Here is a 12,934-nt window from a genome sequence, read left to right on the forward strand (position 1 = left end):
CCTACGCTGCTGCTGCCAGGTGTACGGCTCAAGGAGGTTCTGGTTCCTGATCTCCGCCCCTGGAACTTCCCGACGATACATGAGCGCACCAAGGAAATAACTGCGTGCTGTTGGCCAGCATCCCCCCACCCCATGTGGGCCCAATAACCGAGTGATGAGTCATGTCCATCTCTGGTCTGTAGGTCTGTCATCAGGCACCAACTTCCAATGATTAGCCCTACTGCTGATGCTGCTGCTGTGGGGCGGGGTGCTGATATCCCACCTATAATCGGCATCATGGAAATCACGGAGATCGCGGTGAGTTTGAGGTTTTGGACGGACGAGTCATAGTTCGTGTCACAGTGGGATGATTGTGGTCGATACGTTGGATGTAGGTAAGCATGTAAGCAGGTATGAAGGTAGGTAAGAAAGCAAAGCTTGATGTAGAAATGCTAGGTAGATTGAGACAAAACAAGGCGTAAAGAACGACAAGACATGCAAGACATAAAGAACGACAATTCGAAGAAGGAGAAATACGCATGGGAGTCCCCCTCCCCTCCCCCTCCCCCCTCCCCCCCTCAGCCTCCCCGCGCAAAACAAAACAGTGCAATTGCTCCTCCCAGTAAATGAATGAACCCCAATCCCAACCCTGATCCGGCCCCGTACACATGCCAATAACGCCCCAAAAACAGAAATAGACCCAAATTCCAAATGTCAAATACCAATGTCAAATTCCAGCTCTCTAGTGAGCTTCGTAGTAGTAGTCGTAGTCGTTGTTTCTTCATGATCGATCGTGTCTTCGTCGCCGCGAGGGGAGTTTCCTCCAGGTCCCTCATCCAGCCTTGACCTTCGTCTGCCACGATCCTCTCTTCCCCTCTTCCCTACACCCTCCTCCCACTGCCAACATTGATTTTTGTTTTGTTTTGTTTTGTATTGTTGTTTTGTTGTGATTGATAGACAGATACTCCAGAACAGCGAATGACTCCAGAACAGCGAATGACACGACTCGGGGAAAACAATCTGGCAACCAACGCATCCTCGTCCTCGTAGTTGACCTCAGTGAAAGTCTCTTCTGTAAAGATTGTTCGTGCTCGTGTCCGCGCCGGAGCTCTAGTGATCTCGCAATGAGCAACCAATCGTCACCAGCAGAGGGACACGCTGTGGCTACCAACCGGAGGCAAGAACTGGTGCGGGTAGACCTGTCCAACGGGGAGGTCCCGATGCTGCTGCTGCTGGGGCTGCGGCCATTCGTTCGTGGCTTGGTGCTGGTGGGGCTGGTGCTGGTGCGGCTGGTGGGACTGCGGTTGCTGGTGGAAGGAAGAGAAGTCGGGGAATGTGGGGCCTCGGGCCGGATTGCGATTGGGACTGTGCGAGTGATGGCGGCTCAACGGTTGCGAGTAGGAGTGCGAGTGCCTGATGGTGGGCTGGATGGTGCCTGAACCGGGTGGGATGGACTGGTAGGCTGCGGGGGATAGTTAGTAGACTACTCGGCGGAAGGAAGAAGAAGAAGAAGAAGGGAAGGAACAGCGACGTACCGGTTAAGGTCGAATCCCCACGTGGCTGGCCACGTCTCTTTCGGCTCTCGAGCTGACCATTGTACTGTTTGATCAACGCCACGGCGACATTGACCTCATCCTGTTGCGTCTGGATCCCCCAGAGCGCATCCCTGACTTTGCAGCGCGCTTGGTAGTTGTCGTCTACACCCTGTGGCTGGTTGGGACAGGTCCTTTCGCCGCCCTTCTTTGTCTGGAGATGGCGGGTTTCCAACGCGAGACGCGTGAAGATTCGCTTACAGGTGGAGCATTGGAACGGTGAGAATTCCATGTGCTCTTCGATCAAATGCTCCCTATTACACGCCATCGTGTTAGATTCAGACCGCGCGTTGGAAAGGAGGGGAGGAGACGACGGGAGAGTCGGTGGTCTTGAGGCAGGTGGGGGGAGGCAGGGTGGACTTGCCTCATGGTTGATGGCAGTGACGCCTCACTAGTACACGGCTGGCCGTTCTTCGTGAATGAACATCGAAGCAAAGCGCATGCTCCGGCAGGCGTGACGAGGTGGTGTTTACCGGCCTTCGAGACACGATTGAAGGGCCTGCCGGGTTTGAGACGTTTATTTGCAGGCAGCTGGGTTGATGGCTGGTGTGGCGGTTGCACTTGGGGACTCGACTGAGGGCCGCCGATATTATCGTGTTGCGAGTAGTTAAAAGTGGCCGGCAGGATAGCACTCCGACAGCTTTCAGGAATACCAAAATCTATGTCTTCCGTAGGGGAGTGCTGTGGTGGTGAGGCGGACCCGTAGTCGTCGCCAGACGCACCGCCGTCGGAATACGTCTGGTAGAAGTGTACGTCCTCTTCCTCCTCCGTTGCAAACGATTGAGGGTGGTTCATGCTCGTATAGTCGTGGTGTGTCGTCATTATTGAGGTATCCGGGAACGTGGTTGGTCTCGCCGGGAGTTCCGCGCTTCTTGCGCGAGTCCTTAGGGTAGTATCACTGTGGTGAGTTTGATCCCCTGACGACACTCCTGGAAAGAGATGCTCCCAAAAGGCTGGATGTGAATCCTATAAGTCAATGTCTGTCTTGCGGCTCATCATCAAGGGGGGAGGCTGGCGCCGCCTTGGACAGGATAGTGAGGAATGGGAACGAACCGGTTGGTGGATTATGAGCAGGTCGAGGAGGGCCGGATCCTTGCGCCATACAGTCCAAATGAATCCAAAGACAAGAAAGTTTGCCTGGTGTAGGGCAGTAGTAAACAGTGGGATACTGGAGTATCAATGTAGTTCTGGCTTCAGGTTGTGTTTCTGGACGAAAAGGACTCCAGGAGCGCCGGTTTATAAAAAAAACCAACACTCCGACCTCTAAATCGACAGCGTATCTTGAAGAAAGACATAAGTGGTCGCCCTTCCAAAAGCCTCGCGTATCTTTTGAGCCGCTTCACCCCCTTCGTGTATGAATTTGCTTGCCGGTGCATTATGTGCTTCTAGAAGCGGACCTATCAAGGTCGGTACCCTTGTATCGGAGGGATGCCACACTTGGATGTATGCCACCACACCCTCCAGAAGGGGTACATCATTCAGCTGATGTCGAGGCGTGGCTGGTAGGTTCTACATACGTTGGCTTTTCTGGTGGGGCCATCTTGAGAGGATTTTGGTGTTTTCTTTTTTTCTTCTTTTTTTTGTCGCGCTCTCCAGATCCATGTTTGGCCCTGCAGTTCAATGCGGCTCTTTCTCGATGTACTCCAGTCGGACATCGATGTCACATTTGCTATGATGCCCTCACAGATATTGGAGCGCACCACCTCCCGGCACCGAGCTTCGGGTGCGGCAGTCCATACGTAAGGATACACCATCTGCATCCAACGGTGATTCGAATCCCTCGTCCGAACGACACGACCCTGGGTGGGTTCATTGCGCACCTCAACACAACGTGCGATATCGATTGACGTGATGTCTGTCTCCCGGGCCCATGAATCCACTCATGCAGCATCACATCTGTATCGCTGGTGGGCGGACAGGGGTGGCGGCCATGGGCGTGAGTTCGCCGCTGAGCTGGACTATAGTAATTGGAGCTTCCCCAATCGAGCGGACATATCTGCAATTCTTTGACGTCAATTTTTGCGGGCTCTCTCGCTGTCCAAACGGGGGAAGACTGAAGAAACCACGATGGTGGATGGGGGCGAGCGTGGCTCAATGGAGCTCCGTGGTCTCGCGCGGCAACGGCCATCAGCGCTGCGGGTGGTTCTCTGTTGATGCAACGCATAGATAGCTACGGCCCGGGACTGTCGGCGAACGCCGAGCCACAGCCACGGTCCAGAGGCCGGACAGTGGGAGTACTCTGCGTAGGTCCGTAGGTACGTAGGCGTGCGGCTCTTAAGCCTTTTGAGGCCCAGACGGTACTCTAACAGAACAAACGTCCCGAGTTTCGAGTCGAGGGCTGGGATGATGTCCATCGATGTCGACGGCACGCACCAGACGAAAATTTGATTCGCCACCGGACCGACTGTTACCGTACCGTTGCGAGAGACAGCTGCAGCAATTATTGGCCGCTGTGGGCAGGCTCGGTCATCGAACAACGCATCAGCGTCAGGATTGGCAGCGAGACCGCTCGAGTGCGTACATGGTGGTGTCGACCAGAAAAAAGATTGATCGCCTACCCGGCCTTTGCGGCTCCGCGGTAAGCATGATTCGCTGGCCGCAGCTCGAGGGCAAGCAACAGTGCGTTTGTCAAGTGGCACGCCAGGTTGTCTCCGCTTGGGAGCCAGTGGCAGGGCGCAACAGGGGCCGAATTCCTCGCAAGCCTATGGCGGAGGCAATATCGGTGGGTCTGTATGGTATGCAGAGCAGAGTCACTGGCGCTAGGGTTCTTCAGGGATTCGGATTCCGGTTTATCGCGATCGTGAGCTTGGATGCGGCTCTGAAGAGGCAGAAAAAGGAAGTGAGGACTGGCGGTATGTACGAACACGATGAGCCGGGGTGGGAGGGGTGGATACCCACGTATGTAAGTCGATAGTTACGCGTGGGGTGGCATCGTCGACTGTCGAGGTCTCGCCAGCTGGTGCTGTTAGGTACTGCATGTCGGCAAGGTCGAAAGGGGATCACGATCGCACGGAATCGCAGAGCAGAGCCTCCGAGCTTCAAACAGACGGGGGGAAACAAGTGGTGTCGTTGGTCCGGCCCTCGGGGAGGGCGGGGGGGCCATTTTGTGATTGGCCACGCAGAGCCGCATCAAGTTAAAAGCCGAAGGGGTGGTGGTGTGTGCAGTGCACTCGTGTATGGTGGAGAATGTATGTGGATACTCTATTGCAGATCATGAGCACGTATGTAGGTGGGGGATGTATGGATGTATGGATGTAGGCCCCTCATTCTCCGTGAAGAGCCCCGCATGGGGTGGTGGTGGTGGACTGTGGTAGCACGACGAGAGCTTTGACGCACGCCTCACAGTCTCACTTCCCCTCCTCTCCGCATTTCGTTTTTCACCTCGCACTGGCCATGCGCGAATAGAGCAATAATCGCCATCAGCTGCCGGTCCGGCGGAGTAATGTCACATCGCCGCCACCACCACCACCCACCACCATGCATCACCACCACCACCTCCATCACCACCACCACCACCACCACTCTACCACCACCACCGCCGCTACCACCACCCACCACCCTACCACCACCACCGCCGCTACCACCACCCACCACCCACCATCATCATCACCACCACCACTTCCTCATCTTTCTCCTCCACCACCACCCACCACCACAACCACCACAACCATTACCCTCCATCCACTATGCACCAACGGCCCGTTGTTTTCACCGTGCTCACTGTACGCGTCTTACACACCAGAGTTGCTACTACGTGACCCCGTCCACTTTCCCTTCCCTCCCCGTCCCCCCTCCGCCATCTCACTCTCCTCACGCCTCCCACTGCCCCCGGCCCACATGTGTCGTCGTCCGGTCCCTCATCAAAAAAGCGTCATGTCCAGTACTTCCGCAGCCAAACAGCGGGTACGGAGGGAACCATGTACCTACTTTGCCCACCGGGACGGCGGTTGCCTCGAGAACTGCCACTCTCGCCTTCTCCCCTCTCCCGCCCTCCGCAGGGATCTGTGACGTACGCGCATGATTATTGGGGGGGTGCTGTACTCTGTAGCCGCCATCGTTGATTGGCTGTCGTTATCCGGCCCCAAAACTCCCCAGTGTCGCCGTGCTCGCTCAAACAATCCGTCATGTTCGAGCGCACAGTCAGGCCGGCAGAGTCTCTCGTTCTTAAACGACTTCCCACCTCTCCAACACGCGCAGTACCCTCAAGAAAAAACACTGCGCACGCTCCCGCACTCCCCCCAGTGTCTGATCCCCTATTGTGCTGTCGCTCCCCACCCCCCATCCCCCACCCCCCATCCCCCATCCCCCAAGCTTTCTGCGGCTTTTTCCAGGGGTAGGATGTGTTCTGTGGTTCTATGTCCGGCGCAACATCGATAAACCCAACCTATCGTATCTCCCTCTCGTATCCGACTTCGTCGCATACTGTTGCTGATCAGCCTTAGCCGGTAAACCCCTCCTGATGCGCGCCCCCCATCCCCCCTCCCCCCTCCTCCCCCCTCCCCCTCCGCCCCCCCTCTCCTGTCCCCGCAGACTGCTGGACTCTGCCTACCGTCCGTCGTGGGAAGTCTAGAGTACGGTGACGCTGATGGTACGGCAATATGGCGATGACAGGTCACAGCGCCATATTATGATGGCGTCGTCTCCGCGCGCAATTGTCGCACCCCCCGATAGCCCTCCGGACTGGTGGATGCTCGACATCCAAATGAAGATATTCGAGTTCATATACCACGTCGTCGTGACCCTGGGCGTGGACTCCGCCCTCCTAACCTCTTCCTCCCTCGACACGCTCCTCGACGACCCCAAGCTGGACTCGGCCATCCAACTGGTGTACAGAAGGCTCCGCCTGCCCGGATCGCGCGGCGACCCGCCCCACCGTACGGCGTCGGAGTGGCACCACGACAAAAGAAAGATACTGGAATGCCTGGTACCGATTCACCAAGAACAGTCACCCTATGAGCCAGCAGTCGATGCCGCCGAGATCCGACCTTTCAACACCCCTCAGGCGTCGGACAATAGCTATCAACTCTGGGTCACACTGGGGATAACCACGGGATACACCGAACAACAGCAACATCAACAACACCAACAACAACACCAACAACAACAACAACGACCGCTACAACCATACCACACCCCACGGACGCCCGGGAACCTGCTAGACCACGACCTTGCGTCATCGGAGACGGAGACAGCCTCCGAAAACACCGTGACTCTGGGTGATTCACAGGCGCCTTTCAGCCCTGCCGATTCGGTCTCGCGAGGGAGGCGAAAGCGATCTACCAGCTCCATGCAGAACGAGAAGCCCGGAAAACGCACGCGGGGCGGCCCTCAGGATCACGTATGCCCCGCGTGCGGAAAGAAGTTTCCCTTCTTGTCCAAGTTGAAGGACCACCTCAAGACGCATTCTACCGAAAAGGTTCTCGGTTGTCATCTCTGCTCGAAAAGGTTCAAACGATCTCGCGAAGTCAATGCACACCTCAAGTCGGTACACAAAATTGACATCCAAACAATCGAGCCGTCGTCAGCACCCTCAATTTCGTCCCACTCGCACTCACCGCTGTCAATGAACCCCGCAACCCCGGCCTCGCTTCCGACGCCTCATTCCCTATTCCCACCCACGCCAGGTTCGAGTTCATCATACCAGCCACCGCCACCTCGGCCTTCTCCTAGATCGACACTTCTTCTCCCGCTTTCGGGACCCTACCCCACTCCCGGACAGTTCGACGAATCAACTCCGGCATCAACCGCTGGAACCGACTACCGGGAGACGCCAAGCGCATACACCCCCCATAGCTATCAATCATACGATGACGACCGTATGCACGGCTACCGAGAGGCAAGCTATCGGGGGGATGGAATGGAAGACAATGATGGAGGCGGAAAGTCGGCGGCACGCGATAGTAACAGTCCCGAGCACCTTGCCGACCGTGTCGAGCGGATAGACATGAACCGCGACAACTTGAAGCTGGCGCCCCTGTGGAAACTCGCGCCGTCGTCGTCCTTTGCGGCTCCGACACCTCAGAACACTCAACCGCAGCAGGAGCCCTTACCGTCCATCGACGAGATCCAAGGCCTTTCCCCTGTTCCTGTCCCTGTTCCCGTTCCCGTTCCCGCTCCAACTCCAGTTCCAACGGAAGCGGAAACGGAGACAGAGACGGAAGTGGGAGCGGAAGTAGAGACTCTGGGGAACAAGCCTGGGTTCGAAACGTCCTCACGGGCATCTCCGTCGGAATCCAGCAAACCCCCATCTGACTGTGGCTCTGACACCGAGTCTGTTACGGAGGCAAAACTGCAGAAGAAGGCTATTCAGGATCATGAAGCCCATGCGCTCTTGGGGGCCAGCTATTGATGTTGTACTCCGGTCGGTAGTCTGTCATTCAAGCACGCGTTCCCATAGATCCGTAGTCACATGGCTGATCATGTTTTATTTTTAGTTTCTTTTTCTATTCTGCAGCAAAACAACTTTCATCCAAAGCAGGGCGATTGGGATAGTGTGTACCGAATCATCTTCCATGGGGGTTCTGATCTTGCAGGTTTTCGTTGTAAATAATTTTTGTGTCTACGTTGGCTGTCATCATTTTGGATCATTATGGATCCCTTTTCTCTTTATCCCCTTTTTTCTTTTTTCTTTCTTAGCTTGGCTTTCCGTCACCTGAATTGTATCACATACTGCAAGTCTCTAGAACGAACTGGAGAACGAGGGACACGGGCCGGGGTGAACGGCCAGGAGGGACTCTCGCGGGGTAACGGTGGCGTTGGACCGTTCTCTTGGGGCGGGTGATGGCGATGATTCACGCATGCACACGGCCTTGCATGCCTCCCTCCCCCTCCCCCCATGTACATACATACCTCATACCTATCTCTTTCGTTCTCCACATCCTGTACTTTCACATCCAAGGTACCCTCCATCCCCCCCGGCTGAGCCTTATTGAACTCTCGCGAAGGAGGTAGTCACACGTAGGGATCAGTTGTCAGCCTGTGCACGTGTACTCGTGAATGCCCAGTCGTGTGCTCGGCCTCGCTGTGCGCGACGGGGCTGAGGATACGTGGGGAATGTGAGCATCTGGCTGAAAGTCCGCGCGTTGAAACACATGAAGTCCCCATCTAGAGTAGGTGCTTGCTAACCGATGGACTCGAGTGAAGATGGGCGTTCCACTACGGCACATACCATGACAGTCTTCCTTCCTTCCTTCCTCCCTAATTCCGGCCAACTCACTCATCGATCGATCTTCATTCGTGTTCAGCTACATACAGACATACCCCATACATTCCCCAGCCCCACCGGGGAACCCAACCTCAGACATACAAATTGACTGACTGACTCGAATGCTCCGCCGTTAGTTCCCATACCCATCCCGTATAGCCATCGCTATGTAGAGTACGGTATGATGGCTATGACTCGACCAATGTTCGACTCTCTCGGCTCATGGGTTAGCTGTGTGCTCTAGCTAGCTAGCTCGGTAGTCGCGCACCGCAGCGTGATCAGCAGCTGCACAGGCAAACAAGCAAGCAAGCAGGGCAAGCAGGCAGAACAGCGGGTACCCACTAAGCGGAGTCGCCTGGGAGGTATAGGCGATGGGCCGGGGATGCAGCACTCTGACTGGCCGCTGGCCGTTGTTGGCGTGTGAGTTTTCGAAGTCGCTTGGTGGTCGGGTCGCCCGTGACGGACACTGCCTGCGCCTCATTTTTGTTGCGCGCGCACAACGAAATCATCCCTGTCCGGCCAGTGCCCACCCCACACCCCAGCCAGCCAGCTACATACTCACGGTGGCTGTAACGAAGAGTAAGAAGAGTCAGTCAATCATGCCAGTCATGCAAAAACTTTGTCACCTACCGAAAGAGCGTGAGGGAGCGGTTAACAGCCTTGCGGAACTCACTAGGCAGGGCAGGGGAGGGGGGAGGGGGGCCGACTCCGACTACCTACGACTCCGACTCCGACCCAAGGCAACCAACGAGGTGAAGTGTGCGAGACTGCCCGCAACATGGCAAGGGCTGCCCGCGCTCATTCTTCCCCCCATACATCCATGGGAATGGTGGTGAGAGCCGAAAACCTCTAAGCTTTTTGCGCAGCATCCACTGCACTGCACAGCGGTGACATACGGCGCCATTCCCGTGCGTGCGTGCTGGCACCCAGCCAGACATATAAACTTGACGGTGACCTTCTTCAGTCTGCCAGGCCTTATCATTCCCACCCCACCCCTTCCTCCTAAGCCGCGATCTAATCCCTTCCATCCCGGATAGAGACGCCAGATCTAGTATTCCCAAGTCACTCCGTTGTTGATTCAAGAACTTTATTGCGGCTTGCGATTTTTTCGTGTGCTTCCGGAAAGAAAACAGCCTTTCCATCTGCCCGTTGGGGATCTCCCGCGCAGCCAACCCGGATCCCGCAGGTAGCCCGCAGTGCAGCCCGCATCCCACCCGCCCCACCGCCCATCCCGTCCGGGGTCACCACAAAACTCGTCCCGTCTCTCGCCACCACATCTACTTCCTTTTAGACTCACCCTTTGGTATGTTCTCATACTACCAACCTATCATGGCTTCCTCGTTATTCAGCTCTGACCTTTCCGTCCACGATAGTCTCCCACTGTTCGACCACATGTCCATCTCCGACACCCGGCCGCCCTGGCTGCCAAACAACCTGGAGACCCTGGTGTTCGAAAAGGGCCTGACCATCCGCATCAACAACCTCCGCGAGAGCCGGTATCACTGCGAGATCGTTGGGCAAGTGCTGGACGCCGTGCTGCAGCAGCTGCCCGCGTCCCCGCCGCCCAGCGACTTCGAGGTCCGCATGGCCCGCCAGCACCTGGCCGTCGAGCTCCAGCACATCCTCAAGAAGTGGTGCGAAGAGGGCCTGGCTAAGACGCTGGGCGGCTCGTTTCTCGGCATGATCTCGACGGGTATGGAGGGAGTCGAGGGGCTCGGCGGTATGGGCTCCGTGGGTGGCAGCACTGGAGGTAATGGCGGCGGGAGAAAGGACCTCCTCGTCCGCTCGTTCCGGCCGCCGTCCTTAAGCCCGTCCAGCCCGTCCCTTGTGCCGTCGTTCATCGACCGGCCGGATCTGCAGGTGTATCGTGGTGGCGGTGGCGATAGCACGTCGTCGGCGCTGGTGCCCATGAAGCGCGCGTCCGACGACGATGATCAGGCGCTGTCAAATAAGTCGGGGAAGTTCTATACGGGCGGAGAGGCTGGTGGCGAGAAGGATTTTCGCTGCCCGTATAATGTTAGAGATCCGTCGTCCCATACCGAGTGTGCCAATAAGAGGTTCCCGAATCCGAGGAAGCTGAAGTATGCCCCCCCCGTATGATAGTGCGTGCGGATGCAGAGACTGATATTCGCGCGATAGGGAGCATATCTGGAGATTCACCAAACCGTTCAAGTGTCCCACCTGCAACGAGGTACGGCGACCCTATTCCCCTCCGTTGGAGTTCCTGTCCTGACTGTCTCCCAGGGCTTCGGTAGGGAGAAGACCAAGGCGATCCACTGCCAGCAGCGCAAGGTCAAGTGCGTGCCATCGGAGCGAGACGAGTACGACAACAGCTACGAGCAGCACCGAGACCGCCAGATCGACCGGGCCAAGAACACACCCGAGATAATCGGCATCTTTGAGGAGTATGACAGGAATTGTCAGTCCACATCCACATGTCAGTAACCAACTACCATTTCTACCTCAAAAAAAAAGACGTCACCGTTGAGAAAAAGAAAAAAAAGATAAAACAACAGTCCTCGGCGAATATTTTCCGGAATTGCAGCCGCCGGCTGTTGGTTTCATCGCCCGAGATTGAAGAGACGCGGTGATGGTTGGGGTGGGGTACCGAGAACTGGGACTTGCTGACATCGGTGTGGCAGTCCTGACGACTTACGGCCCCAACCCAGATGATGCCCCGGAGACGGACAGCCCGGGATCTGACGACTCGGGGAGCATGACTCCCGTCGTCACCACTCCCGTCGTCACACTCCCTAGCCAGCACTGGCCGCAGATACCTCAGCGGAGTCCCGCGCCCATCCTCCGGATCCCCCAGCCAGCCGAGAAGTCGGGCTACCCGACGCCGCCCGGCGACCGAAACCCGTTCAGCCCGCACCACGACATCAGCCAGCAGTCGCTGGGCATGGTGGGCGAGTGCAACAGTCCGTTCCAGTCCGGGCCCATGGTGGGATTTCCCGAGGCGGGTACAACCGCGCACGACAACAACCCGTTTAATACCGACGGCATGTTTTCGCCCTCGTCCTCGGCACAACACCAGCAACAGCAACAGCATGGCTTTCCCCTCCACGCCCTCGATATCCCCGAAATTGTCATCTCGGAGATGAACCCTACTATGAACAGCCCAATGACCCCAGCAGGCTTCAGACCTTCCATGTTCCCCTTGGAAATGGACATGAGCGGCTCCTCGCCCACTCAGAGCCGGAGAACGTCCATGGCGTTGGCTATGGGCTCTCGCCATCCCCCATCCCGCCAGCAACAGCAGCAGCAGCATCAGCGCCAGCAGCAACAGAACCAGCAACACCAGCATCAACACCAACACCACCAACAACAACAACATCAGCAGCAACAGCAAAAACAGCAGCAGCAGTACCAGGAACCGGACGCATTCGATAGTATGCAGCAGGGAGAAGTCTACTCGCAGGGCTATGGCTCGATTCCACCAGTTCGGTTCCGCATGAAGTTTTGATCTCCACCTACTCTGTTTACGGGGGGATCAGCCTCCGCAGCGGCCCTCTCTCTCTATTCGGAAGAGCTGCGTGTAAAAGTACTCCTACTTATCTTTTCTTTTTCTTATTCTTCTTAAGTGCAGGTGGCGTTTGTATATTCGGCTGGAGTTTTTTCTTTTATTTTCATGTTTTTTCATTTTCTCATTTTCTCATTTTCTCATTTATTTTTCTAGCGATGGTCTTTTTGCGCGTTGATACCCTTTAGGCTTGATGTTGTGATACTTTTAGCGTTTCTTTATGATATGATATGTTCTCACGTGTGGTTTTATGACGATGCTTCCTTTTCATGATAGTACTTGGGCATGTATTCTAGACGGGGTGCTTTACTTGTGCGCGATATGGGCATTGGGAAGTGAAATAAAGGTGCAATACTACTACAGTAACTGGTGCCGTCGGTCATGTATGTGCGCACGGTGGCGCAGCTATGCATAAATCACCAAGTGCCCGGCGTACCAGTACGCTAGATATGGTATGTATCGGCTACGACGCTCGAATATTTTGCCGGATTTTAGCGGCCTAGAGTGCGGTACGGGAGATCATCGAACGAACGAACGAACGAAGGTTTGCGGGACTAAGTACATGCCTGGACTGCCGATGCGCTGGCTGTTGTTGTGGTTGTGGTTGCTGTTAAGGTTGTGGTGTAGTTGCGGGTT

General features: G+C 56.1%; 4 protein-coding genes across 4 annotated transcripts; 3 read left to right on the top strand and 1 right to left on the bottom strand.

The window, feature by feature from the left end:
* Window positions 1-925: 925 nt before the first annotated feature.
* On the bottom strand, window positions 926-2,613 carry BZA05DRAFT_103643 (uncharacterized protein). Its single transcript, XM_051478495.1, has 4 exons — window positions 1,936-2,613; window positions 1,515-1,825; window positions 1,152-1,441; window positions 926-1,089 (listed from the first exon to the last, which is right to left on the bottom strand). Exons 1-4 carry the CDS (start codon window positions 2,391-2,393, stop codon window positions 1,036-1,038), a joined length of 1,113 nt encoding a protein of 370 aa, XP_051343444.1. The 5' UTR covers window positions 2,394-2,613; the 3' UTR covers window positions 926-1,035.
* Window positions 2,614-4,840: 2,227 nt separating this feature from the next.
* BZA05DRAFT_103769 (uncharacterized protein) lies at window positions 4,841-5,978 on the top strand. Its single transcript, XM_051478497.1, has one exon. The coding sequence runs from the start codon at window positions 5,014-5,016 to the stop codon at window positions 5,590-5,592; it is 579 nt and encodes a 192-aa protein (XP_051343445.1). The 5' UTR covers window positions 4,841-5,013; the 3' UTR covers window positions 5,593-5,978.
* An 880-nt stretch (window positions 5,979-6,858) lies between these two features.
* Window positions 6,859-7,062, top strand: BZA05DRAFT_330968 (uncharacterized protein; the record flags this gene model as incomplete). The annotated part of the gene is made up of 1 exon (XM_051480564.1): window positions 6,859-7,062. A coding segment is annotated over one exon (204 nt), but the record flags the coding sequence as incomplete, so codon positions are not given.
* A 2,783-nt stretch (window positions 7,063-9,845) lies between these two features.
* On the top strand, window positions 9,846-12,241 carry BZA05DRAFT_456284 (uncharacterized protein; the record flags this gene model as incomplete). The annotated part of the gene is made up of 4 exons (XM_051487553.1): window positions 9,846-10,856; window positions 10,915-10,966; window positions 11,020-11,194; window positions 11,418-12,241. Exons 1-4 carry the CDS (start codon window positions 10,081-10,083, stop codon window positions 12,239-12,241), a joined length of 1,827 nt encoding a protein of 608 aa, XP_051343447.1. The 5' UTR covers window positions 9,846-10,080.
* Window positions 12,242-12,934: the final 693 nt, after the last annotated feature.

Source organism: Tricharina praecox, assembly GCF_024521635.1.
Source record: "Tricharina praecox strain CBS 144465 chromosome Unknown BZA05scaffold_2, whole genome shotgun sequence".
NCBI classification, from domain to species: domain Eukaryota; kingdom Fungi; phylum Ascomycota; class Pezizomycetes; order Pezizales; family Pyronemataceae; genus Tricharina; species Tricharina praecox.